At 40.1% G+C, this 25,640-nt stretch overlaps 1 protein-coding gene across 1 annotated transcript in view; it reads left to right on the top strand.

Annotated features, from left to right (window-relative positions):
• LOC127802399 (dynamin-like protein ARC5) overlaps nucleotides 1-25,294 on the top strand; it is a 37,694-nt gene extending 12,400 nt beyond the window's left edge. Inside the window, exons 10-17 of the mRNA XM_052338188.1 lie at nucleotides 12,375-12,532; nucleotides 12,666-12,726; nucleotides 14,379-14,441; nucleotides 14,578-14,678; nucleotides 14,881-14,938; nucleotides 24,059-24,409; nucleotides 24,665-24,829; nucleotides 24,951-25,294. Coding sequence (XP_052194148.1) covers nucleotides 12,375-12,532; nucleotides 12,666-12,726; nucleotides 14,379-14,441; nucleotides 14,578-14,678; nucleotides 14,881-14,938; nucleotides 24,059-24,409; nucleotides 24,665-24,829; nucleotides 24,951-25,025 — 1,032 coding nt within the window. The 3' untranslated portion in view covers nucleotides 25,026-25,294. The remainder of the gene's footprint in view (nucleotides 1-12,374; nucleotides 12,533-12,665; nucleotides 12,727-14,378; nucleotides 14,442-14,577; nucleotides 14,679-14,880; nucleotides 14,939-24,058; nucleotides 24,410-24,664; nucleotides 24,830-24,950) is intronic.
• The last annotated feature ends 346 nt before the right edge of the window (nucleotides 25,295-25,640 follow it).

Consider the following 25,640-nt stretch of genomic DNA (forward strand, 5'->3'; position numbering starts at 1 on the left):
CTTCATTGTCGACTATTCTTCTGCTGCGACTGATAGCCATCATAAGCAGCCTTCATTATTATAATAGTATGTTATTTCCCATTCTTCCCTTGCCCTTCCCATTAATTGGAGATGTCAACCACCACTGATGAAGCTAGTTTCCACGATACAAGGGAAACACCGGCACCCATGATGCTTCAGCCGTCAGGAGAACTGCAGCCAATCAATGCTGCTTATCGGTTGGATGGAAGGAATTATCTTAAATGGTCCCAGTTGATTCGAACCATTTTGAAAGGAAAAAAGGAAGATTAACCACATTATAGGAACCATACCAAAGAAAGGAGATCCAGCCTATGCGGCATGGGATGAAAAAGATTCCATGATCATTGCATGGTTGTGGAGTTCCATGGCTCTTGAAATCAGTGATAGCTACATGTTTTTTGTCAACATCAAAGGAGGTTTGGGAGTCTATCCAACAAACTTACTCGAAGGTGAAGGATGTAGCCCAGATTTACGAGTTGAAGACTAAAATAGCTGCAACAAAGCAAGATAACAGAACTGTCACCTAGTATGCCAATTTTCTAAAGGGATTATGACAAGAAATGGATTGCTACAGGGTAATTGAGATGAAGAACATGTCATGGTCCTAGGGTTTAGCCTAGGACTAGAATGGAAATCGGAAGGATCCGATACCGTTAAGGTCAAGAACAGAATGTAAAGAAGGAAATTGAAGAAGAATGGGGGGAGAAAATTAGAGAGAATTGAGGGAGAATGGCAGAAAAACGAGGGAGATAAATTAGAGAGAAATTGGAATTTCAATTATCATGCAATATGAGATTCGCCTCCATTTACAACAGCCTTATATAGGCATATTTGTCTCCTAACAGCCTTGTACATGCAGCCATGTGCACCTAATTAATTGCTAAAATATCCAAAACAAACTATTCTACCCTATTACAATAATACCCCTTTATTGCTCATAGGGTCATGACAATTCCCCCCTCCTTAAGAGAGTTCTTGTCCCCAAGAACTTGCAACAAGTAGCCATGACTCTTCATCCAATTCCAACCTTCTCTATCTGGTTCATCCTTCTTTCTTTCTTCCTCCTTCTAGGTCTCTTCTTCTTCATTTTTTGGTTCTCAATTGAAACAAAAATGATAATCATTGCAGACAAGGTTGCTAGTACTCATAGTTTGGGGATCCAATATAATGCCAAAACCTGTCAATGTGTTCACATCAAATGCCTTCAAAGAATTTAGTCGCTCCTTGTCGCAAGTAGCAGCTGAAATCTGCAACCCTACAGCCTTCAAATGTCGATAATTCTAAAACTCTAACCAACTAGCTACCATATATATTCCCCTCTTCTCATCATCTTCAAAATTGGCAGCAATACGGTGGCATCGTTTAGGATCAGCAAGTCTTCCTTCTGCTAGTGTTGTCTTCCTCTTATTGTTTGATAAAGAACCCTCCACGTTATCTAATCCTTCAGTCCATACATTAGATGCCAAGGGTAACAAGTTGGCCTTGGTTTTGTTGGTCACTTGATCAAATACTTCCCTGCTTTCCTCTTGCAACCTTTTGGTAATTGCCCTTTGATGTATTAATTCCTCTTTTATCTTGTCAATCTTAGTTGGATAATTTTTTTCCAACTCCAAAAACTCTTGGCTGCCTTTTGTTATCTTTATCATCCAGGTAGCTGCATCATTCAGCTCTAGTTTTGGCCTTCCATGAGTATCATTTGGAACATCCTCATTAGGAACTTCATTTCCAAAGGAACTAGTGTGTTCCTTTAATTCCCCTTTTGCATCTGTTGTCCTATCCACCTGATTGTTATCGATTTTCTTTAGATAATGCCAATCATCCTTCTTGTCATTGTTGCCTCTATCGGAATGCTTCTTTTTCTGCCTAAAGTTTAGAGTAGGCAGTGAATTGGTCATTCGTAATCTTGTCTCCTCCTTCGGCTGCTCCACTCCAAGGAATTCCTCCTTGTTAAAACTTTCATGATAATCATCAAAGTATTCCACCAGAAAGTTGTAATGATACTTTTTAATAAGTATCATCGCAAACTCCTGCAGCTTCTCACGCATCATAAGGCCAAATTCCTTGCTCGTATTATGTATCCCATTGCTTGTTCCTTTGTCCCTGTTGCTGTCAACTAAAAATGCAGCCTTCTTTGGTTGCCATTGAGGCTTCATTCTAATTGAAAATGAAGTATTCTTCTGTTGTAGTTGGGACTCCTTCGTGCACTACTCCTCCTGGCCTAAATCTCACTGGCTAGAAAGGCAATAGGCTAAGAAACAACAAATCTTTCCATCCTAATTCCCTTCTGTAACTACCTCACCCAATCACCTCTAAAATTGATCCAACAAGTGGCAAATTGCAGCCACTATTATGCTTCAAGATCAAGTCTATTGTAACAGCGGAAGAAATTGCACCCTTACAGCAACTTGATCGGCCTTCTAGAGTCCTCTACATGGTCTAACTGTCAGCCGAGAATCACAATCGAAATCGCAGCAATTGAGACTCACCGGAACTGCTCTAGGAGTCTCCTTCAAATTCTGAATAGAGATCACAACCAATAATCGATTTGAATGCACCCTAGACAGCCTGGACTGCTCACTGTCAATTTCCGATCAACCTTGTTTCCTTCCGACTTAAATCTCAAACATGGAAAATCCATTGCTTGGTTCTTCAGCAAGGTTCACCACACTTCCGTTGCTCTGTCACGCTTGTGCCACTCAATGGTTGAGGCTCACCGGCTTAGGAATGCCTTCAAAACTCCACTCCCAGCTACTATGAGCCTTGTTGGAATTAGATATTGGAATTGCCGCACTTCTTAGTCGAGACCCAGACCTATTCTGCCACCTTTAGAGCCACCAAGAATTGGTAGGACTCGCCTGACCTACTTCCCTTCCCAGCAAGTGTCGGAATTCACCGCCCAATCAAAATCGACTAATGTGAGGGATAACACCTTCCCGACTTGCTCGCAATAGCTATAGCTTTTTGATCACCTGGATCTAGGTCTACTTCACGCCTTCACTACTCACTGGAATTGAAATGGTTCAGCGATCTTCCCAGCCGCGCCTCTTCTTTTGGCCTCAGCTGTCCACCTTCCTTTTCAAGACTCGGAACAGAGTGCCTGTTACGCCTTCCAAGTTCGAAATGAGGGTGCTCGCCTAGATGGTTGAGATCGGCTCTGCTCGTGATTGCTATAGAGTCAACGATCGCCTCCCGCCGACTATTTTTTTTTTCTCACCCAATCACCGACCACAGACTGGAGGACCACCGCCTCCTTGAGTTCGCCTTGATCGATAAGTCCCTAGAATCGAATTACGATTGCAGTAGGCTTCAATCGCTCCAATCTGCTTCCCTTTGATGCCTTAAGCTCCGTTTAAATTGCTGTTCGACCAACTCCCTGGCCTCACTTTGTGTCTTGCTCTAATCAGAATTGAGAGAACCGCGTCTTCCTCCTCTAGATCTGCCTACTCACTGGTCGCGTTTGATAATGGTCGTGACACCTTCCTCATCTGTGTCGCCCTTCGACAGACTTCTGCCTACTCAGGAATGCCTGGGTTGCTCGCCTTCCTTGATTGGTTTTGTTACTCAGTCGGCGCCACTCTAATACGTAAATCGACTCTAGTGCAGCCCTCCCTGGTTGAATTTCACAACCAATAATCAACAGCCGCTTCGTCTTCAAAACTCAAATCTCCTTTGCGACTCACTACTGCGGTTTATGGAAATTAGTTGGTGTGCCATTGATTTTGCAACTTCCACGTCACCTGGATTTCGACACAGAGATCACTTCTATAACCGACTACCTCCATTGCGATCTCCCCGCTCTACTCAATCAATTTCGACGAGAGTTGTCGAAATCAACTACCAAAATTACATGAACCACAATCGAAGAAGGACCGCTCTAATACCAATTTGTCATGGTCCTAGGGTTTAGCCTAGGACTAGAATGGAAATTGGACGGATCTGATATTGTTAAGGTCAAGAACAGAATGTAAAGGAGGGAAATTGAAGGAGAATGGGGTGAGAAAATTAGAGAGAATTGAGGGAGAATGGCAGAAGAACAAGTGGGAGAGATTAGAGAGAAATTGGAATTTCAATTATCATGCAACATGAGAATCCCCTCTATTTACAACAGCCTTATATAGGCATATTTGTTTCCTAACAGCCTTGCACATGCAGCCATGTGCACCTAACTAATTACTAAAACATCCAAAACAAACTATTCTACCCTATTATAATAATACCCCTTTATTGCTCATAGGGTCATGACAGAACAGTGATGATGCAGCCACCTTGAAAGCTTTTATAGATAAAGATCACACCTATGATTTTCTTGCAAGCCTAAATGTGGAGTATGATCAGGTGAGAGTTCAAATCCTAGGTAAGGATGACTTACCTTCACTTAATGAAGTGATTTCAATTATTATAGCTAAGGAAAGTAGGAGGGGTGTCATGTTGGACCCCAAACCAGCTGAAGCCTCAACAATGGTGGAAAAAGGAAGAGGAAATCGTGGGTTTAAGAAGGACCAACTATCAGGGGAAAATGGAAAAACCCGTCTTAAATCCATGAGCAATGACAACTGTGAGAATATGTGGTGTACTTTCTGTAAGAAACCACGGCATACTAGGGAGATGTGCTAGAAGCTGCATGGAAAGCCACCAAGCAAGGAATGGGGAAATAGAGGTGGACAACATCAGCATAGGAGTCAGGGGCAAGTTAATATGACAACTCCACAGGAGGAAAAACAGTCCCATGAACCAAAATAATTCAACAAGGAGGAGATTGAAAGGTTGCGAAACTTTTTAAGTACCCTTGAGGCACCATCCTCTTCTGGTACATGCTCACTGCAACAATCAGGTAAAACCCCAATTTCACATGCTTTAAATGCTTTTGATACACCCCTTGAAGACTCATGGATTATTGACTCTGGAACCACATACCATGTGACTCATTCCTCCCAATTTTTTCTCTCATACTCACCCTATTCTAGCAATCGAAAAATTGCTACAGCGGATGGTTTTTTTATCACAAGTAGCTAGAATAGGAGAGAACAAAATCAGCCCTTCCTTAACCCTAAAAAATGTCCTTCATGTGCCTAAAGTGTCCACCAACCTAATCTCCGTATCCAAGCTATCCTATGACACTAATTGCTGAGTGTTTTTTCTTTCGTCTTATTGTTGGTACAAGGACAAGGACTCGGGACTGATGATTGGACATGCCAAGGAACGAGATGACTTATACTATCTTGAGAAATTTGAGAAATTATTTGTTGGCAGGTGAAAGCAACCCTTAACATGTCTTTCAGAACCACATATTCCCTACAAGTATACTATTTGGCTGCATTATTACAGGCTGAGACATCTTGCTTTTTCTACTCTTAAAATCATGTTCCCTTCGTTGTTTCAAAACCTTGATATTAGAGAGTTTCATTGTGATGTCTGTGAGTTTGCTAAACATAGATGTGCTATTTTTCCAGTTAGTAATAACAGATGTCTTACTCCCTTTGAATTGATTCATAGTGATATCTGAAGTCCATCAACCATTCCAATTGTTTCTGGGACACGGTGGTTTGTTTTGTTCATTGATGATTACACAAGGGTTACATGGGTCTTTCTTCTTAAATCTAAATCTGATGTGAGTGATATTCTTCTCAATTTCTTTTCTATGATCCACAATCAATTTGGGGCATAAATCAAACAGTTTTGATCAGACAATGCAAGGGATTATTTCAACCAAATCCTTTCCCACTATTTCCTTCAACAGGGAGTTATTCATGAATCCTCGTGTGTTTCTATCCCTCAACATAATGGGATTGCAAAACGAAAGAACAACCATCTCCTAAATACTACTAGGGCATTGTTGTTTCACAAAAATGTGCCTAAACAATTTTGGGGAGAAGCTGTCCTCACAGCCACTCATGTCATAAACCAATTACCCTTTCAAGTGTTACATTTTCAAACTCTAATGACAGTCTTATCCCACTTCTATCCTGCTCTTCCTACCACAAATCAGCTTAGTCCTAAGGTATTCGGGTGTGTTTCATTTGTTCATGTTCACAACCCTCATTGGGAGAAGTTGGATCCTAGAGCTTTTAAGTGTCGTTGTGGGCTATTCTTCAATACAAAAAGGGTACAAATGCTATTATTCTCCAACTAAACAATTTTTTATTTTTGCGGATGTTACCTTTGTTGAAACTGAACCCTATTTTAATCACCCTTCTCTTTATAGAGAGACCTCAAGTGTGGAAGATAAGGATGAGCTACTCCTTGCTAACTTTTTGCAGCCAACTCCAACTCCTAAATCTCTACTTGAACAACCTGCATTTGAGCTTTCTCTTAACCTACTGCCCGAACTTGCATTTGACTCTACCTCACGAGCTCATGAACCTAAATCCTCCCTCCAACTTGTTCTCCAAATTGTCAAAGAGGATACCACCACTGATAAACGGTTTCTCTAGATTTACTCAAGAAGAAATAATCCAGAACCCGAACCAAGGTTGCACCTATCATCAGTTCCAATGCCTGGAAATGAGGTAAGATCTATTGACTCATCTTCTAATGTTGATTCAATGGCTGATATTGACCTTCCTATAGCACTAAGGAAAGGAATTAGAGAATGCACAAAACATCCCTTATATCCACTTTCTCACTTTGAATCCTTTAAAAGATGCTCTCCATCTCATAGAAGCTTTCTTACAAACATACACACAACATCTATTCCTACCACATTATCAGAGGCTTTAAATTGTGAAAATTGGAGGAATGCCATGAATGTTGAAATGCAGGCTCTTAAGAGGAATAATACATGGGAAATTGTGGATTTATCAAAAGGGAAGAAACCTGTTGGGTGCAAATGGGTCTTCACAATCAAGTATAAAGCAGATGGAACACTTGAAAGATAGAAGACTAGGTTGGTAGCTAAGGGCTATACCCAAACATATGGAATAGACTACCAAAAAACCTTTGCCCTGATAGCCAAAATGAACGCAGTGAGAATTCTCTTATCCCTAGCAATTAACTTTGATTGGCCTTTGTTACAGTTTGATATGAAGAATGCTTCCTTGCACAGAGACCTTGAGAAGGAAATTTATATGGACATACTCTCAGGATTCAACAAAAATAGACCAGAGACTAAGGTTTGTAGACTCAAGAAGATACTATATGGCTTAAAATAGTTAGCTAGAGCTTGGTTCGGGAGATTTTGCAAAGTAATCTAGGCCATGGGTTATAAACCGAGCCAAGGGGACTGCACTTTATTCATAAAACGCTGAGATTCAGATTTTGTCACAACTCTTATTGTTTATGTTGATGAGATTATAATGACAGAAAATGATGAAAATGAGAGGTAGAACTTGGGGTTGAGGAGTTTGAGATCAATGAACTAGAGAATTTAAAATATTTCCTAGGTATTGAAGTGGCATGATCTGGGCATGTGATATTCATACCTCAACACAAATATGTTCTTGATCTTTTAAGGGACATAAGGAAAATGGCTTGCAAACCAGCGAGCATCCCGATTGATCCTAATCACAAACTAGGAGAAGCAAAGGGAGACAAGGATACTGACAAAGAAGCCTATCAAAGATTAGTTGGCAGGTTGATTTATCTATCTCATACAAGGTCAGACATAGCCTATGCAGTGGGCATAGTAAGTTAGTTTATGCACAAACCCAAGGAGCTTCACCTACAAACAGTCTATAGAATTATGCATTACCTCAAAGGAACCCTAGGAAAGGGAATTTTGTTCAAAAAGGGGGCTAAACTTAACCTAGAGGCTTATACCGATACAGATTATGCAAGTTCAATGGTTGATAGGAGGTCTACCATAGGGTATTGCACTTTCTTGGGAGGAAATCTAGTTACTTGGAGGAGTAAAAAACAGACTGTTGTGGCTAGGTCGAGTGCAAAATCGAATTTCGAGCAATGACACAAGATATATGTGAGTTGCTATAGTTGAAAATTATTGTTGAAGACTTGGGACTCAAGTGGGACAGCCCTATGAAACTCTATTGTGATAACAAGTTTGCTATCAGCATTGCACACAATGCTATACAGCATGATCGAACAAAACACATTGAGGTTGACTGACATTTTATTAAAGAGAAACTGGACAGAGAGTTTATTTGTACTCCTGTTAAGACCCTAGGGTTTGAATAGGAATTTAGAAGAAGAAGAAGAACAGAATGGGGAGGGAAACAGAATAGAAAGAGGGAGAATGAGAGAGAGAAAAGAATAGAGAGAGATGTATGGAGAATTGGAGAAAGATAGACTAGAGAGAGAGAATATGGAAAACATTCATGTATTATTGGATAATCCCTTCAGCTATTACACAAGCCTTCTTATAGGCTCTCTCCTAACTCCCTAACAATCATTCAGCTAACTCCTAACCCCCTAACCGCTTACAACACAACCCTTTGTTAGTTATAGCCCCATTTGTCCCTTATACCCCTAGGTTCCTAACAATCCCCACCCCTTCAGAGAGTTCTTGTCCTCAAGAACTCACATTGACTTGCCTTGTTTGTCATCCAATCCCAGCTTTCACTAGCTGTTTCGTTCTTTTTTCTTTCTTTCTCCTCTTTAGCCTTTTCCTCCTTCCTATGACCTTCTTTTTCTTTTGTTTTTTCTGCAAACATAAAATGTATACCTCTAAGATCTCCATGCCAAGTATCTCTTCTTCCCTTGATTTGTTAGTTCCAGTAATTTTCTTAACCTCTGCTAAGACCAGTTCCACTGCCACAATATCAATAATTTCCCTCAGATGCAACAAGTGAGCAGTATAGACTTGCTTCAATTGTTTCCTTTGCTCCTCCGTAGCTTTTTCCTGCTCGCTCCCATTCACCAATAGTTCTTCTTCAGCAAGCTTCTCTGTCATTGGTGTCGCAATTATTTTTTCTAAGGAATCAATGTTTTCCAGTCCTATTGCTTCAAGAGAAACAGATTTAACATCTTCAAAATCTGACTTCACTACCTCTCTGGCTTCTCGATTTCTGGCTTCAATCGCAGGTTCTTCTACCACAATTACCTCTTTCAAGGGTGTCACATTGTTGTCTCCAGTATATGCCATTCCTTCCTTGGCATTTGGACTTGTCTGATTCTCTTCAGCTGATTTATCGACTTTTTGCTGCAAATTAGGAGTATTGAATTCTTCATTGCAACTCTCAATCCTATCCAATCCTTTGCAAGTAGTTCATCCACTTCTTGCAAGTTGTTCATTTCTGCCGTAGATCTTGGAAAAAATTCCTTTGGTAAAGGGATCTGAAATTTCAATGAAATCAACATCATTAATGCATCTAATTTTTGATTGAGAATATCACCTTTCCCCTTGAATCCTTTCTCCATCTCCCCAATCCCTATCCTTGAAATTTGCTTCTGAAACAACAACCTGTTACTCGCCTTGAACAGTACCGTATTGACTTCGTCAGAACTCCTGCCCTAATTGCGACCGCCCTGGTCTGCTCGCACCACCTTGGACTTGAGTCCACTTCTCACTGTCGGAATTTTGTTCCAATTGCAATCGCTCGAAATCTGCTACCACTACCAATTCAAGATCGGCCAGGCCTGCTTCCTGTTCGCCTTCAACTTCCGAACAGAAGTGCCACAATTCACATGCAACAATCACCTCACAATAGTCACCCAAGAGAGTCGCTCGCCTTGTGTCGAAAGTCGCCTGAAGCTGCTTCTTCTTTCAATTCCGACTCTCAAGAATTGATTGGAGACACTCGCCTAGTCAACTTCAACTTCCAAGCCGTGCCTACCTTCACGCCTTGGTCACATACAGTGAAGGTAATTGGTCACGACTTCAATTCTAACCCAATCTCATCGGAATTTACTTGGGTGTTAAACGCAATTGACTCCCAAGAAGCGCTGGAATTCTATGGCACCAAGAACCTAACTAAGTACTTGACAATTGGCCCCAAGAATTGCCCAATTACCGTCCAATTTTCGGAATCATCAAATCTTGCCGCTTCTTGAATTATCTTCCTGCGACTCGTTCAATTCCACCCCAAACTCAGATTGCTTCACCAGCTTCATGTCCGTCCGTAAGCTTTAATCAAGACCGTCTCTTGCACCTGCATTAACCGTACTGCCTCGTCTTGGGTCGTGCCTTGCTCGCGTTCATCAACTCAGATCACCTACTTTCGTTCGTCCATTTTGCTTCCAGTAATCGGCCCGGACTTACTCGCTAGTAAATTCTGATGTCGCGCCCCAAATTGACCCCGTTGGAATCTAGGTCCGCTACTGGATTCTTTGTCGTCAGAATCACTACTAATATTAGTTGGATCCACAGCCAAGAACGTTGGCTCTGATACCATTTGTTAAGACCCTAGGATTTTCTAGGGTTTGAATAGGAATTTAGAAGAAGAAGAAGAAGAACAGAATGGGGAGGGAAACAGAACAGAAAGAGGGAGAACGAGAGAGAGAAAAGAATAGAGAGAGATGTATGGAGAATTGGAGAAAGATAGACTAGAGTGAGAGAATATAGAAAACATTCATGTATTATTGGATAATCCCTTCAGCTATTACATAAGCCTTCTTATAGGCTCTCTCCTAACTCCCTAACAATCATTCAGCTAACTCCTAACCCCCTAAACGCTTACTACACAACCCTTTGTTAGTTATAGCCCCATTTGTCCCTTATACCCCTAGGTTCCTAACAACTCCCTATATACGAAGTGAATCCCAACTAGTTAATGTTCTAACCAAGGGACTCCTTAATCCTGTCTTCCACAAGATTATAGCCACGCTGGGAATGGATAATATCTATTCACCAGCTTGAGAAGGAGTGTCATGAATCAAGATCATAAATCAATGAATCTTTGCCATAAATCAACGAAAGAAGGTTTTCCATAAATCAAAGAAAGTATATTTGCCATAAATCAAGGAAAGAAGGTTTGTCAATTAGCTAGTGATTAGATGTAATTAGCTATTATTTAGCAATGTTTTAAAAACCGGACCGGATAGCAAACCGGCCTATTAATTGGGTCACGGGTCAGTTGGTCTGACCGGTTAGACCGGAGTGGTCCGACCGGATGATGTCATATATATATTTTATAATTAAATAATATATATATTAAATATATATTTTAATATATATTTAAAATACTAATATTCTATATATTATTGTGAGAAATGTTATTATTAACTAATATACAACTAATAATTGTTATATATGTTATTACATAATTAATTAATAATTAAAAATTTAAAAGTGAGTGAGGGGTGAAAAAAATCGGGGTCAATCCGGTTCCCGGTTCACCGGTCCAACCAGATTTTGATCGGTTTTGACCAGATTGAAAAACATTTGACTTTTTAAGTTAAACCGGACTGGATAGGCCATCGATTCCTGGTTAAACTAGTCCGACTGGCCGGTCCGGTCCGGTTTTTAAAACATTGTTATTTAGGCCTTAATTTTTGTACAACTTACTATAAATTTCAATGGAAGAATGTTAGACCTAATATAGAGTTCTACTCCTAAAAAGGGTTTTCTCTCTTTTCTATCTTGTTCAACATTGTTTTTCTTTCTTTTCCACAACTTTTGCTTACTAAAAGAACAATAATTAGTCCCTAATATATCTCCTGCATTCCACTTTATGAAAACAATGGACCTGCCAAATATGTGAATCACATATTGCTCTCATTTCAAATTCTTCAATAATAGTCTTGTCACCTGTTACATATTCAATTTTCACAACATATTTCTATGTTAAAGGCATCCCCAGTGCATAATGCTCCCTGCTACCAGGGCTTGCCCTCAACGTATTTTCTAGATGTATTCATGTTATTTTCACTTCTTCCTATAGCTGTCAAGAATAAATAGATAAAAATGTTTAGTTCCATCTTGCTCTCTCTTGGTAGTTATCTTGCCAATCAAAAACATTGGTCTACTGCATAAGTCTGTCAAAATTTCCGTTGGTATTGACACCAGCTTGTTTTGAGTGAGCTTCTGTTCTGTGGTCACGTTTTGCATACATTTTATTTCAACTATTTCCTCATATTTTTGTTGTTTAAAGCATTGATACACTTCTGTACCCAAGTGTTATGCCCTATTAGAATGAACATTGAAAACTCTTTTTGGATCTCTGCAGAATATTGTAGTTGAACAGTCTAGTGTATAAATTGGTGGCATTTTTGTATCCTTTCTTGTGTCTGTACTTCATTTGCTGATTTTTGTGATTCATCTCCATTTGTTCTGTTGTTGTTTATAGAATGTTGATTCTCATTTTCTTTTTGATTTATTTTCCTGTTTCTTCTTCCAGTTTTGTGAATTCTATCATTAATGCAAACGAGTTATCATGAATGCAATTTTGCTTACCATCTTCTTTGATCTTTTTGAAATGTAATTGATGTGTTTGTGGAAACTTGTTTTATATTGCATATAGAATGCAGGAATGCGTCTTTATGGAGGTGCTCAATATCACCGGGCAATGGCTGAATTTCGTTTTGTTGTTGGTGGAATAAAATGTCCGCCGATTACACGAGAAGAAATTGTAAATGCATGTGGAGTCGAAGATATTCACGATGGGACAAATTATTCTAGGTACCATGTTTTTTTGGCTTCTTCAAAATTGCCTTTCCATTTCAATCAATTTTTCTATTGTTTCTTATATCTTTGGTCTAATTTTCTGTTCCTTCCCTTCCCTCTCTCTTGACTCTTCTTTTCCGGAGATTAGAACAGCTTGTGTGATTGCTGTTGCAAAGGCTCGTGATACATTTGAACCTTTAATCTATCAGGTGATTAATTTAACTTAGCCTAAAAAATACTTCTTCTATCTTGTTCTTTTGCCTTATTTGTTTGGTAGTCTTGAATTATACTTCTCCTATCTTGGTCAAATTTGCAGGTAACCTTTTATTATGATACAGGAAGTGTCTTAATTGTTTATGAACCATTCATCATTGAAAGCGATTTTGTATACACGAGTACATGAAGAAAAGAGACAAAATGAAAGAAAGAAAGGAAGCTAGATAGTTATACATAATTTTGTATGATATATTATCATCAGGCAACAGAAACTTTCTATCCAGTATTGGAATATTATTGCTATAGTAAGAAATCTAATAGTTCACATTAAAAAAATACTTCACCTTCTTTATGCTTCTTCTAATGCAGTCCTGATGAAAAAGTACTTGGAATATTATTGCTATAGTAAGAAATCTAATAGTTCACATTAAAAAAATACTTCACCTTCTTTATGCTTCTTCTAATGCAGTCCTGATGAAAAAGTACAAATAAATAAATCATAATAACCATTTTTTCATGAACTGCTTACAGATTGCATTTGCATTTTTTCTCCATCCTGTCTCTGCTTTATTTTCTTAAATCAGCCAGCTTTGTCTTTCTGCCCCTTTTGTACCAATCTCTGGTTTCCAAGTCCTTTCATAGGCTATCACAATTTCTAATGGTATTTATTATGGACACGAGCAACACTATTAAGTGTCAGTTATCTTTACTCATCCTTCAGATATTTGAAGCTAAAGGCATGAAATATAGAATAGAGGCCGGGTAAAAAAAACTGATTCTTTTTTACTTCCTTCTCGTAATGAGCCTTCTAGTAAGCCATATATTTTATTTTCAAGTTTTAAAAAACTGGACAGTGGGAATTATTACAGAAAGTTATGTCTGGTCCTCCATTTCCTATTGAATTGATGATTTAGGACTCATTGTTTGGGGGCTAGATCTTCCACATTTGGAGCCACTGATGCCATTACTATCATGTATGAACGTAATTGAATCTGAGCCATCTTAAAGTCTGATGTGCTCAATGTTATCAATATAACGTTCCTGAACTCTTGTTCTTTAGAAAAAAAGGTCTCTGTTGATTCTTGACCTATTTGAAGTACTATTAAAGGCAAACTCTGTCTCTCTACTGTACAGTGGAAAGTTTTGCACTTGGAAGTCTATTTTTGCTTACAAGTCTCTAGCAATGTGTTCAATTTTATGCTGTTTTAATGTCTTAAGTACGGTCCCAAAAAGATGCTTGGGCAGATTTCTATATTAACTATAGTTTGCATTATATGATTTTTATTTTATACAAGATGAATGTTTCAATTTATGCTCATCTTGAGGGCTAGTGTTTTGGTTTAAATTAAATAAGAGATAGAGATAAGTGATAGATTTAAAAATAACATACAAGCTTATCTCTATCTTTAGAGTTCGATATATATGATTGGATCTCTGAATTGAATTAAGTTGAATGAAACAACACTATTTTTCTTCTCCTGTGGATGTATGCCTTATGGCAAAAGGACGTATGTTTTTTGTGCCTTTACTTCCCATTACTTAATTCTTTTCTTTATTATTTTTGTAAGAACTTTATTAGACCGGTTCCTTTCTTATCTTTTCAACTTCAATTTCTTTGTATCATTGAAATCTTTCCTCAATGCAGTTGGGTTTTAGACTCTTACACGTTCTGAAGCGATTGCTTCCCATCTCTGTCTATCTTCTTCAGGTACGTATTCTCTTATCTTAGATTATTAGGCTGCATCTTGTGCATTGATATAGATTCTATAGCTTCACTCAATTTGATTGGCGTTTCCTTCCCTCCCTGAATATTGATATATTGTACCATAACTTGTTTCTCACAGAAAGAAGGTGAGTTCCTAAGTAGACATGAGGTATTTCTGAGGCGTGTTGAATCTGCCTTCAACAATTTTGCAGAATCCACTGAAAAATCATGCCGCGAAAAGTCAGTGAATTGTCTCTATTCTTTTATTCCATTCTAATTATTACATTTCTCTATATAAAAATTATGTTTCAAAATATTTTGAACTGTGTTTAAATTGTAAAAAACATATTGCTTTGACAAGTTCTGTTTAGCTACTCCGTTAGTGAGCTTTTTGCTAGTTATGCAGTAATTTACTCTTTATTCTCTAAAATTGTATTGCCAGATGTATGGAGGATTTAGTTAGCACCACCCGTTATGTGACCTGGTCTCTCCACAATAAGGTTATTATCCTCAATTTTTGAAGCATTTGAAATTATCACGTGGTAATCCTTTTGCTTTATTGATGGGTTTATGAAATAGATTTTTTAAGAATACTATCATTTGTGTTCCAGTCTCATTTTCACTGTTCTAAATATTGTTTTACAAATACTATCATTTTTATTCCAGTCTCATTACCAATTTCTCTTTTCTGATGGTCCTTAGAAGAATATATTTTGTCAAGCCCTTAGATTAGGGTAGATTAGGGTTTGACAATAGGGCGGAATTCTGGCAAGAACAGAAATTAGGGGGGGGGGGGGAGAGAGAGAGAATCTGTTATTCAATCCAAAATTGTCTTCTCCTTCTGCAACAGCCTACTTATTAGGCGTACATCCAATCTGTTGGCCAACTAACTGTCCTTCTCGCCAATTCAACCTCCCTGCCCAGTTAGTTATGGTTACCCACATTCCCTTATTACATTTATAAACACCCCCCCCCCCCCCCCCCCCATGAAACAATTCTTGTCCTCAAGAATTTAGGGAAGACTGATAGCCCAAGGAAATTGCTTCAGCACATCCAGCAAATATTCCCAGGTAGGCTGATCTGGAGGTAAGTGGGACCACCTGATCAAAACTTGGGTAATAGGAGTTGTACCCTGGTATATAACTCTCCTATCCACAATGGCCTGGGGTTCTATCACAACTTCAAAGTCCTCTGCCATAGGTGGTAGCACAGGACTGATCACAACTTCCAATTCCTCTTCCATAGGTGGTAACAAGGGGCTGGTGGCAGTATGAGGGCCAACTGCTTTCTTCAATAATAAAACATGAAATATGGGGTGTTCCTTCACTCCAGCAGGTAACTGTAACCGATATGCTACCTCTCCCACTCTAGCAAGTATAGTATAAGGCCCAAAATACTTTGGGCTGAACTTGGACACTGGGATATTTGAAAAAGTAGGTTGCAGAAAGCACTTCACTTTTAAGAACACCCTATCACCCACAGCAAAGGTTCTTGCACTTCACTTCTTATTGGTAGCCTGCACCATCCTATTGCGGGCTGTAGCTAGCTCCCTTTTTAATTCTGTTAGAACCTCCCTCTGCTGAAAATAGTGCTTCACATCAGCCAGGGTAGCTGATGAACTTGTGATAGCTGGTAACAAGTGTGTACAGTATCCAAAGAGGGCCTCAAAAGGAGTTCGCTTGATGGCAGTATGGTAGCTAGAATTGTACCACCATTGGGCTAGGGATAGCCACTTATGCCAGCTCCTAGGCCTAGCAAAACACATGCACCGTAGTTACGCTTCCAAGCATTGATTCACCCTTTATGTTTGGTTGTCGGTTTCCGGGTGATAAGCAGTCAACAAATGTAGCCCAACCCCCAAACTCCTAAACAATTCCTGCCAAAAGGAACTCATAAAAATCTTATCCCTATCCAACACAATCGTCTTAAGGATTCCATGAATTTTCCCTACTGAATCCAAAAACAATCGGGCCACCTCTGAAGCTGAGAAAGGATGGGTAAGGCTGAGAAAGTGGGCAAATTTAGTTAGCTTGTCTACTACCACCAGGATTGCATCTTTGCCCTCTGATTTAGGTAAACCTTCTATGAAATCCATAGAGATGTCCTCCCATACTTGCTTTGGTATGGGTAATGGCTGCAACAACCTCGAAGAGGCAACCTGCTCATGTTTACAGCACTGGCATATCTCACAATCTAGCACATATTGCACCACTTCTCTTTTCAACCCAGGCCAATAAAAAAGACGTCTTGCTCTGTGGTAGGTTGCCCTTACCCCCAAATGCCCTCCTAATGGTGAATCATGCAATGCTTGCATGATTTGAGTCTTCAACTGCTCATCATTCCCCACAACAATTCTTCCTTTAAATCGGACCACTCCATTGTCATGTACCTAGGGTTTAGCTTGGGGTTGGAATGACAATCGAAAGAAGATGATGGAATAGAATCAAGAACATAACATTGGAGAGGAAGAAATGGATAGAAATGGGGGAAAGAATGTAGAGAGAAATGAGAGAGAGTAGTAGAGAGAAACGAGGGGAGATTTCAGAGAATTCTTAGAGAGAAATGAGAGTTTCATTTAATCAACTCAAGCATCCTCCATCCAACCTCAGTTGTGGCTTATATATAGCCTAATAGCCTCCCACATACTCCCATTTGCAATATGACAACTAATCTAACTGCCTATAGAATAGGACAAAACCCTATAACAGAAAGAAAGAAAAGAAATTACAATTATTGTATATTACATGCCAACTCCTACTATTATATTTACTAAACTATCTTTGGGGTCATGACAATTACCCCCTCAAGAGAGTTCTTGTTCCCAAGAACTTGCAGCAAGTAGCCATGGCTCTCCACCCAATTCCAGCCTTCTCTATTTGTTTCATTCCTCTTTCCTTCTTTCTCCTCTTATTCCTCTTCTTCTTTGTTCTTAAGTTTCCAATATCCATCCCAAGCATAATTTGGCTTAGAACTGCAATAGAAGCAACCCGATCGACCTCAATGACTTCAGGTTCAAATTTGTGAGTGCTTGATGAAATAGGAGACCGAAGCTACAGAAGGTGCTTGTCCCTAAGCAAGTCCCTCACTTGAAAGAAATTTGAAAGAGGCAAAGGAAAGGTGGATTCAATCTTGGATGGATCATTAGTTGACTTAATTTCTACTCGAAGATGTGAATGTAGCTCATTAATCGTCTTCCTTTCAATGTGACCACTCAAAATTGTCAATTTCGGCTGCTCAAATACCAAGAAATCCAGACCCTTAATGTCCTCATATGGAGGTTCCCCAAAAAACAAACCATTTGCCCTTGTCAATAATTCAACCACATCTTCTTTCTGTTCCTTGGAATATTCCCGAGGCTCACTCTCAATATTTTTCTCCACCACTTCAGCAACACCTTCTTCTTTTTGTTCACCGGAATATTTTAAAAGCTCGCTCTCCACAACTTCCTTCTCCAAGAATCCTCTGTTGCCATAATTCAATCCCGATGATTGCTTGTTTGAATCAATCATCTTCTGGTGAAAACTTCCTGGTTGGTCATCTGAAACGTTTCTTCTTGGTTTCTCAAAAAATTCTGTAGAGAAGCTGTAATGATACTTCTTGGTTAGTATCCTTGCAAACTCCTGCAACTGCTCTCATATCATACAACCAAATTCCTCTCACGTTTTGCTAACCCAAGGGTCTAATGACTATTCCCGTGCCCCCTAATTTGGCCCAAACTCCTCATGATTTATGTTGGATGAAAACGCAACTTTCTTTTCCTGTAGTTGAGGTTCCAATTGTATTGTGTTCGCACTACTTCCCCTAGTCTAACGAGCAGGATAACCCATTGGAAATGTGGCTTCTTTCTGCTGCAATTGAGACTCCATTGGTCTCACTCGTGCACTGCCCGTCATGGCTGAAATCTTGTGCTGCAATTGAGGCTCCCATGGTCTCATGCGTGCACTGTCTGTCATGGTAGAAATCTCACGAGCAGGACAAGCCGAAGGCCAATAAACAGGGGCTTTGTACATCCTCGAAGTTGCCTTCAGATTCCGAATGGAGATCACAACCAATAATCAATGGGAATACACCCTAGAACAGCCTGGACTGCTCGCTGTCAATTTCCGATCCACCTTGTTTTCCTTCCTACTTAAATCTGAAACGCGGAAAATTCACTGCTCGGTCACTTCGGCAGGGTTCACCACACTTCCGTTGCTCTGTCATGCTTCCACAACTCAATAGCTGAGGATCACCGGCTTAGGACTGCCTTCTAAACTCCACGCCCAGCTGCTACGAGCTTTGCTGGAATTAGATACCGAAATTGCCGCACTTCTTAGTCGAGACCCAGACCTATTCGGCCACCTTCGTCTCACTCTATCCAAATCAATCAGCTGAACCCCCACAGAAATTAATGGCAGGTCTTCTCAACCCAATCACCGTCCAAGGTTCCCAGCCCTATTGCAATCACCTCCGATTCCAAAATCACCAAAACTCACTATCGAGAGCCAATCTCCCTCTTCGCTTCCACGTTCGCACCAAAGGTTACCTAAATCGCCCTACTAAACCGCACTCACTGCCTAATTCGTTTTCCATTCCGAGCCGATTCGATCATGATCGCTAGGATCCTGATCACTTGAATCTATCTCTAAATTCCGTTGCTATGATAGTTTGAATTTGCACCCGCCACATAAATTGAAGGCCAAGGATGTTTAATGGAATTGGCCGAAATTGCTTAGCCTTTCAATTGTCGAACGAGGCTTACCATATCTCTCATCCTTTGTTATGGTCGGATCTGAAAAATCGATGGCCTGATACCATCCTTCAAAGTCGCCTCCAAAGGTCGGGAAACACTCTGAATTTCTCAACTAAGCGTCACTACTGGCTTTGCCTTTAAGGCTCGAGCGAGAATTACTTGCTTGCTCATATCTACTGGAGTTATTGAGACCCGTAACTCTACGCCTTCCGCTACCTCTCGTTTGTATTTGCCGAAGACACTGAGATCCGTAACTCAACGACTTCTGCTACGGGTCGCCTGAACTTGCTTCTGATAACCAATTGGCTCTGCTTCGAATCTGGCTTGATTACTTCTAAATCGGATCGGACCTGCTTCACTTCTCAATTTCGAATGGAGAGTTGTTTTGCTCTTCCGGTTATGATCCGTCACTTGATTCCTCGAAATCGTTGCTTGCACTCACCTATCAATAGTTGAGAACAGTCGATTCAGACCACCACTAGAATTTAGTCATTCAAACCAAATTTACTATGAGATCACCGGGATCACAACCAAGGAAAGATTGGCTTTGATACCATTTGTCATGTACCTAGGGTTTAGCCTAGGGTTGGAATGACAATTGGAAGGAGCTGATGGAATAGAATCAAGAACATAACATTGGAGAGGAAGAAATGGACATAAATGGGGGAAAGAATGTAGAGAGCAATGAGAGAGAGCAGTAGAGAGAAACGAGGGGAGATTTGAGAGAATTTTTAGAGAGAAATGAGAGTTTCATTTAATCAATTCAAACATCCTCCATTCAACCTCAATTGTGGCTTATATATAGCCTAACAGCCTCCCACATACTCCCATGTGCAATATAACAACTAGTCTAACTGTCTATAGAATAAGACAAAACCCTATAACAGAAAGAAAGAAAAGAAATTACAATTATTGTATATTGCATGTCAACTCCTACTATTATATTTACTAAACTATCATTGGGGTCATGACATCCATTAGAAAGTATATAGCCTTGCTGATCATTAGGGTGGACGGCCAATTGAGGGAACAACCTTTGCAGCCACTTGGTATCTACATAACTCCCTATAATATCCTTGACCCAATCAGGTGTTACTGCTATGACAGCTTGACAAGATCCCTTCTCCTCCCTTTTAGACAGGGCATCTGCCACCAAGTTCTCATTACCCTTCCTGTATTGGATTGTGTATTCCAATCCCAAGAACTTAGAAACCCCTTTCTGCTACAAATGAGTGTACAGACTTTGCTGGAGCAAGAACTGCAGACTCTCATGGTCGGTCTTAATTACAAAAGGATTACTCTCCAAATAATGCCGCCACTTATCCACGGCCACCAGCATAGCAATCGGCTCCTTATCGTATACACTCAAACCTAAATGCTTAGGAGCCAAACCTTGGCTAATGTAAGCCAACGGTCTCCCCTCTTGCATCAGTACCGCCCTTACTCCACTATCACGAGCATCGGTCTCCACAACAAAAGGCTTAGAAAAATATGGCGGTGTCAAAATGGGGCTTGGGTCATGGCCTAGAGCTCCAAAAGCTGCATTCGCGTTAGGATTTCAATGGAAGTTATCCTTTCGAAGTAGCTCAGTCAAAGGCCTACTAATTACCCCATAGTTCTGGAAAAAATTTTTGTAGTATCCGGTCAGTCCTAAAAACCCCCTTAACTCCTTAATTGTTGCAAGTTTAGGCCAACTCACCATCGCTTCTATCTTTTTTCGGATCAGTACTTACTCCCCTTTTGCAAAAGTACCCTTAGGCAACTTGACATATAATTGATGGAATCTAAGGACTTCAAAGGTTGTCCGAAGGTGGGCTAAATGTTGCTCAAGGTTTGGGCTATATACAAGTATGTCATTAAAGAAAACAAGTATAAATTTTCGCAAATAGGGGCTGAATATTTGGTTCATCAAGGCTTGGAAAGTGGTTGGGACATTAGTAAGGCCAAAGGGCATAGCAGTGAACTCATAAAGCCCTTGATGTGTGCAGAATGTTGTTTTTGGTATGTCAGATGGTTTCATTCTTATTTGATGATATCCAGCCCTAAGGTCCAATTTAGAAAAAATGGTAGCACCATTGAGTTGTCTATAGTCCACACAGAATCGCCAAGTGCCATCCTTTTTTTTGACAAGAAGCATTGATGAAGCATATGGACTTTGGCTGGGTTGTATGATGGAATGGGTTAACATGTCTTTGACTTGTTTCTCAATTTCGGTTTTCTGGACAGGTGCATAGCGATAAGTCCGAATGTTCACAGGTTCAGCATTGAGCTTAAGGTGGATAGAATGATCAAGAGGTCTTTGAGATGGTAGGGATGTAGGTTCCACAAATAAGTCCTTAAATTTAGTCAATAATAAGTGTAAGTTGTCACAAGTGGTTACCTCATTTAGGAGTTGGATTATTATTAGCCCTGCATCTATTGGTTGATCCTCTGTATCCACTCCTCCTTCCTCATATTCCACTGTACGTATAGGGTATAGTTGTGTAATCTACTCTCTATTCTTTTGTATTAGCTTCTGCAATTGCCTTCCTGAAATTAACTTGCACTCCCCTTGCTCCAGGCTTCCCACCAAAGTCAATTTCCTTCCCTCAATCTCCACCGTCACCTCCAACTTGTTGAAGTCAAAGGTCAATGGACTAACAGTCTTCATCCAATCAACCCCCAGGACAATATCACACACCCCGAGCTCCAAAACCCTCAAATCAGCCACAAATGCGACCCCTTGCATCATCCACTTGAAATTAAAGCACTTGTGATAACTGTACATTCTATTTTCGTTGGCTATTGTCACTGATAGTGGGTTTGTCTCAGTTAATTCATACTTGAGGTCTACGATAATAGCTTTATTCAAAAAGCTATGGTTGTTGTCACTATCAATCAGCACTGCCAACTTTCTTTTCACCTGAATGATTTTTCCAGTGGGGCCACCTTTCAAGGCGTGAAAGGAAATCTGGCCTCCTTCATCCCCTTGTTCCTCCTCTACAATTTCCTCTTCACCCACTTCTTCCAGCCGTTCCTCTTCTTCCTCACCTTCGTCATCAGACCCTTCCATTTTTAGCATTAACCTTCGGCATTGATGCCCTGACCCATACTTCTCACCACACTTGAAGCATAGGCCCAACTATCTCCTCTGCTCCGTAGTTGGGTTATTGTTTGCCCCTGAGCCGGTACCATTCTTGGCCCCTCCTTGACTGGCCACCCATGTTGTAGACTTGAAATTACCCCCAGAAGATGCATTTGTACCCTTGCTATGCTATTCTTCTTGAATACCGCCTTCTATGTCAATTCTTGCAAGCAGGCCTTCTTTGCCGCTTGTTTAACCGTCGATAGCCCCAACATTTTAACCACTGATCGTAGATCATCCTTCAACCCGCTAATATTACTTGATACGAAGTAGGGCTCGGGCAAACTCGGATGGGCCATTCCTATCACCGCCCTTAATTCTTCGAACTTCCATAAGTACTTCTCTACTGACCCATGTTGCCGCAGTTTATTGAATTCCTCCACCATGTCTGCCATGCTCCTCTCTTCGAATCAACCACACAATTCTTCTGTGAATGACACCCACGACACGATGTCCCCCTCTGATTGCTTCCAACTTTGGTACCAGGAGTCGGCGGTATCATTGAGATACGCTGCCTCCATCATCACCTTTTGATCCTCTTCGATGCGGTACAATTCGAAGAACCACTCACAGCGGCGAACCACCTCGGCTTCTCTCCTTAAAAGATTGGAATTTCCAATCAAGGTGTGGGAATATGGCTGCTGCTTGAGGAAACCGGACCCGACCCTTGCATTTCTTACTCCCATGCGACATGATCCTCTGTCATCCTAAACCCTTCCAGCCTAGGCAGAATCCCATCCCTCTCAAAGATCGACTCTAGCCCCGATCTTGTAGGGAAATCCTCGGGCAACCTAAATTGTGGCAATGCGGACAGCATGTTAAACATGATGTCGATCTTTTGGCCATAAAAGTCCGCCCTTTCTTGGACTCTTTCCAGCTCCTTTGTGTTGTCCTTAATGGCTGCCATGTCCTCCTGATGGGCCGCCAGATCCTCCCGAACGGCCACCAAATTCCTCCTATGGCCCACCATATCCTCCTGCATGTGCGCCACACCCGACTCCAAAGCCTCCATATGTGCCTCGTGCTACTTCAAACACGTCCCTTCTGTCATGACTCACACTATCCTTCAACGGCTGCCGTGAGTAACGAGAGAGAGCCATCGAGGATCAGTGGCTTTGATACCAAATTGTCAAGCCCTTAGATTAGGGTTGACAATAGGACGGAATTTTGAGAGGAATTCCAGCAAGAATAGAAATTAGGGAGAGAGAGAGAATCTGTTATTCAATCCAAAACTGTCTTCTCCTTCTACAACAGCCTACTTACTAGGCGTACATCCAATCTGTTGGCCAACTAACCATCCTTCCCGCCAATTCAACCTCCCTGCCCTGTTAGTTATACAGTTACCCGCATTCTCTTATTACATTTATACCCCCGGGTCCTAACATATTTATGCCTTAAAATGCTATAGGAAATTTTGTTCCAGTCTCATTACTAACTTTTTTTCTGATGGTCCTGAGAAGAATATATTTATGCCTTAAAATGCTGTAGGAAATATAACACATCTATTATTGAGAAAAAGGCTATTTGTTTTGTGGAATTTTCCTGCCACTTTGGCACATTAGATTTAAACCCTCACCTCACGCTTTATTTGTCCATGTTCCAGAATGTAACCATTGCAGCAAGCTATTGTAAATGACAAGTTTGAACTGTAACTGGATTTTTTGAGGACCATCTCAATAAACAATGCATATGTTGTTTATGTTGCTTAGGCAATCCTTTTTGTGGACTTCTCTCTCTGTATCCTGATTTATGCCAAATTTTCAGAATCGTGCTGGATTACGTCATTTCTTAGATTCATTTGGTGGAACAGAACAGAACACCACTGGTGGTAATTCTGTATCAGCTGGTCTGCCTCTGGAGTCATCTTCATTTGGATCAATGGTCAATGAAAAGCATGACGCTAAGCCAAGGGTGGATGTAAAAATCAATAATCTGTCCTTGGGTATGGACTCTAGTGCCGCTATGCAGACATCAGAGATGAGGCTAGCTGATCTTTTAGATAGCACACTTTGGAACAGGAGGCTTGCTCCTTCTTCTGAAAGGATTGTATTTGCTCTGGTACAACAGATATTCCATGGCATTAGAGAATATTTTCTGGCTTCTGCTGAATTAAAGGTATGCATTTGTGTATCCTTCTTTCACTGAATGCATCTTTTGGAATTCTTTAGATGGAAGTAAATCCTAACTGATTAATTGAGTATGAACTATAATCTATGCGCTCCATTGGTGTGTTATCAAATTTCTGTTCAACTATTTGAAGCGATGGAAGGAGATGAAGTTGTTGTACATTGCTAGATTTTTAAGCCTTGGTTCTTTAGCCTTCCTATTCCCCTCTACTGTTTGATCTTTCTCAATGTTTACTTTCTGCAGTTCAACTGTTTTCTTCTAATGCCGGTAGTTGACAAGTTGCCTGCACTCCTTCGTGAGGATATAGAATCCACATTTGAAGATGATATGGATAATATTTTTGATATTACTAATCTGCGCCGTTCATTGGGGCAACAGAAGAGAGAAACAGAAATTGAGCTGAAACGGGTATTGAATCTGTCCTTTTGATTATGGTACCTTTTTTTTTTTTTTTTCTTTTGCTAGTTGCTTATGGAACTTTTAATGTCGGCATTTTCTCTCTTCTTAACAAGTATTATGTCATTTGCAGATACAAAGGCTTAAAGGAAAATTCAGACAGATCCATGAGAGGTTTAATTTCCAGCAGTTCATGTTGACGACATAGCTAGTGTGTGAGTGCCGCTTGGTGATTCTTCTTGTGGAGTGGGCATCCATCATCCGAACTGTAGATAAAAGTGAAATGTTTGAGATATGTTATTGGCTTGTTTTTTCATTTGCTCAATTTTCAGAAAAGAGGCGTTATGTTGGTATTAGTATTAGATGCCTTTTATGGATACCATGTATTAAAAAATATATTGTTTCTGTTTACTTGCTGTAATTCTAATGACTAATTTGCTTTGAACCAGTATTGCCAAAAAAAATGTCAATGCACTATCTTTTTTGAATTGGTGTGCACATTCTGATAATAATTGAATTTTGGATCCCTTTTTATATGTATTTCCTTTAAGGGAACAAATCAATTATGATAAACTGAATTATAGTGAGATTGGATTTCTTATTGCCCAGGGTGGTTGTGGGAATGTGAAAAATTTGATCTTCTTGTTCAAGGAAAATGTTATTTTTACAAGCAGTGCACACACAATGCACGTGATTTTATTTCAATTTGAAAAATCTATTAAGAGAGAATTTGTATCAACTTATTGATAGGGATGCTACTATATTTATAAAAAAAGAAAATATAATAAAAATAAGTTAGGAAAGGTAGTAAGACAATTAAATA

This window comes from Diospyros lotus, chromosome 5 (assembly GCF_014633365.1).
Source record: "Diospyros lotus cultivar Yz01 chromosome 5, ASM1463336v1, whole genome shotgun sequence".
Lineage (NCBI taxonomy): Eukaryota > Viridiplantae > Streptophyta > Magnoliopsida > Ericales > Ebenaceae > Diospyros > Diospyros lotus.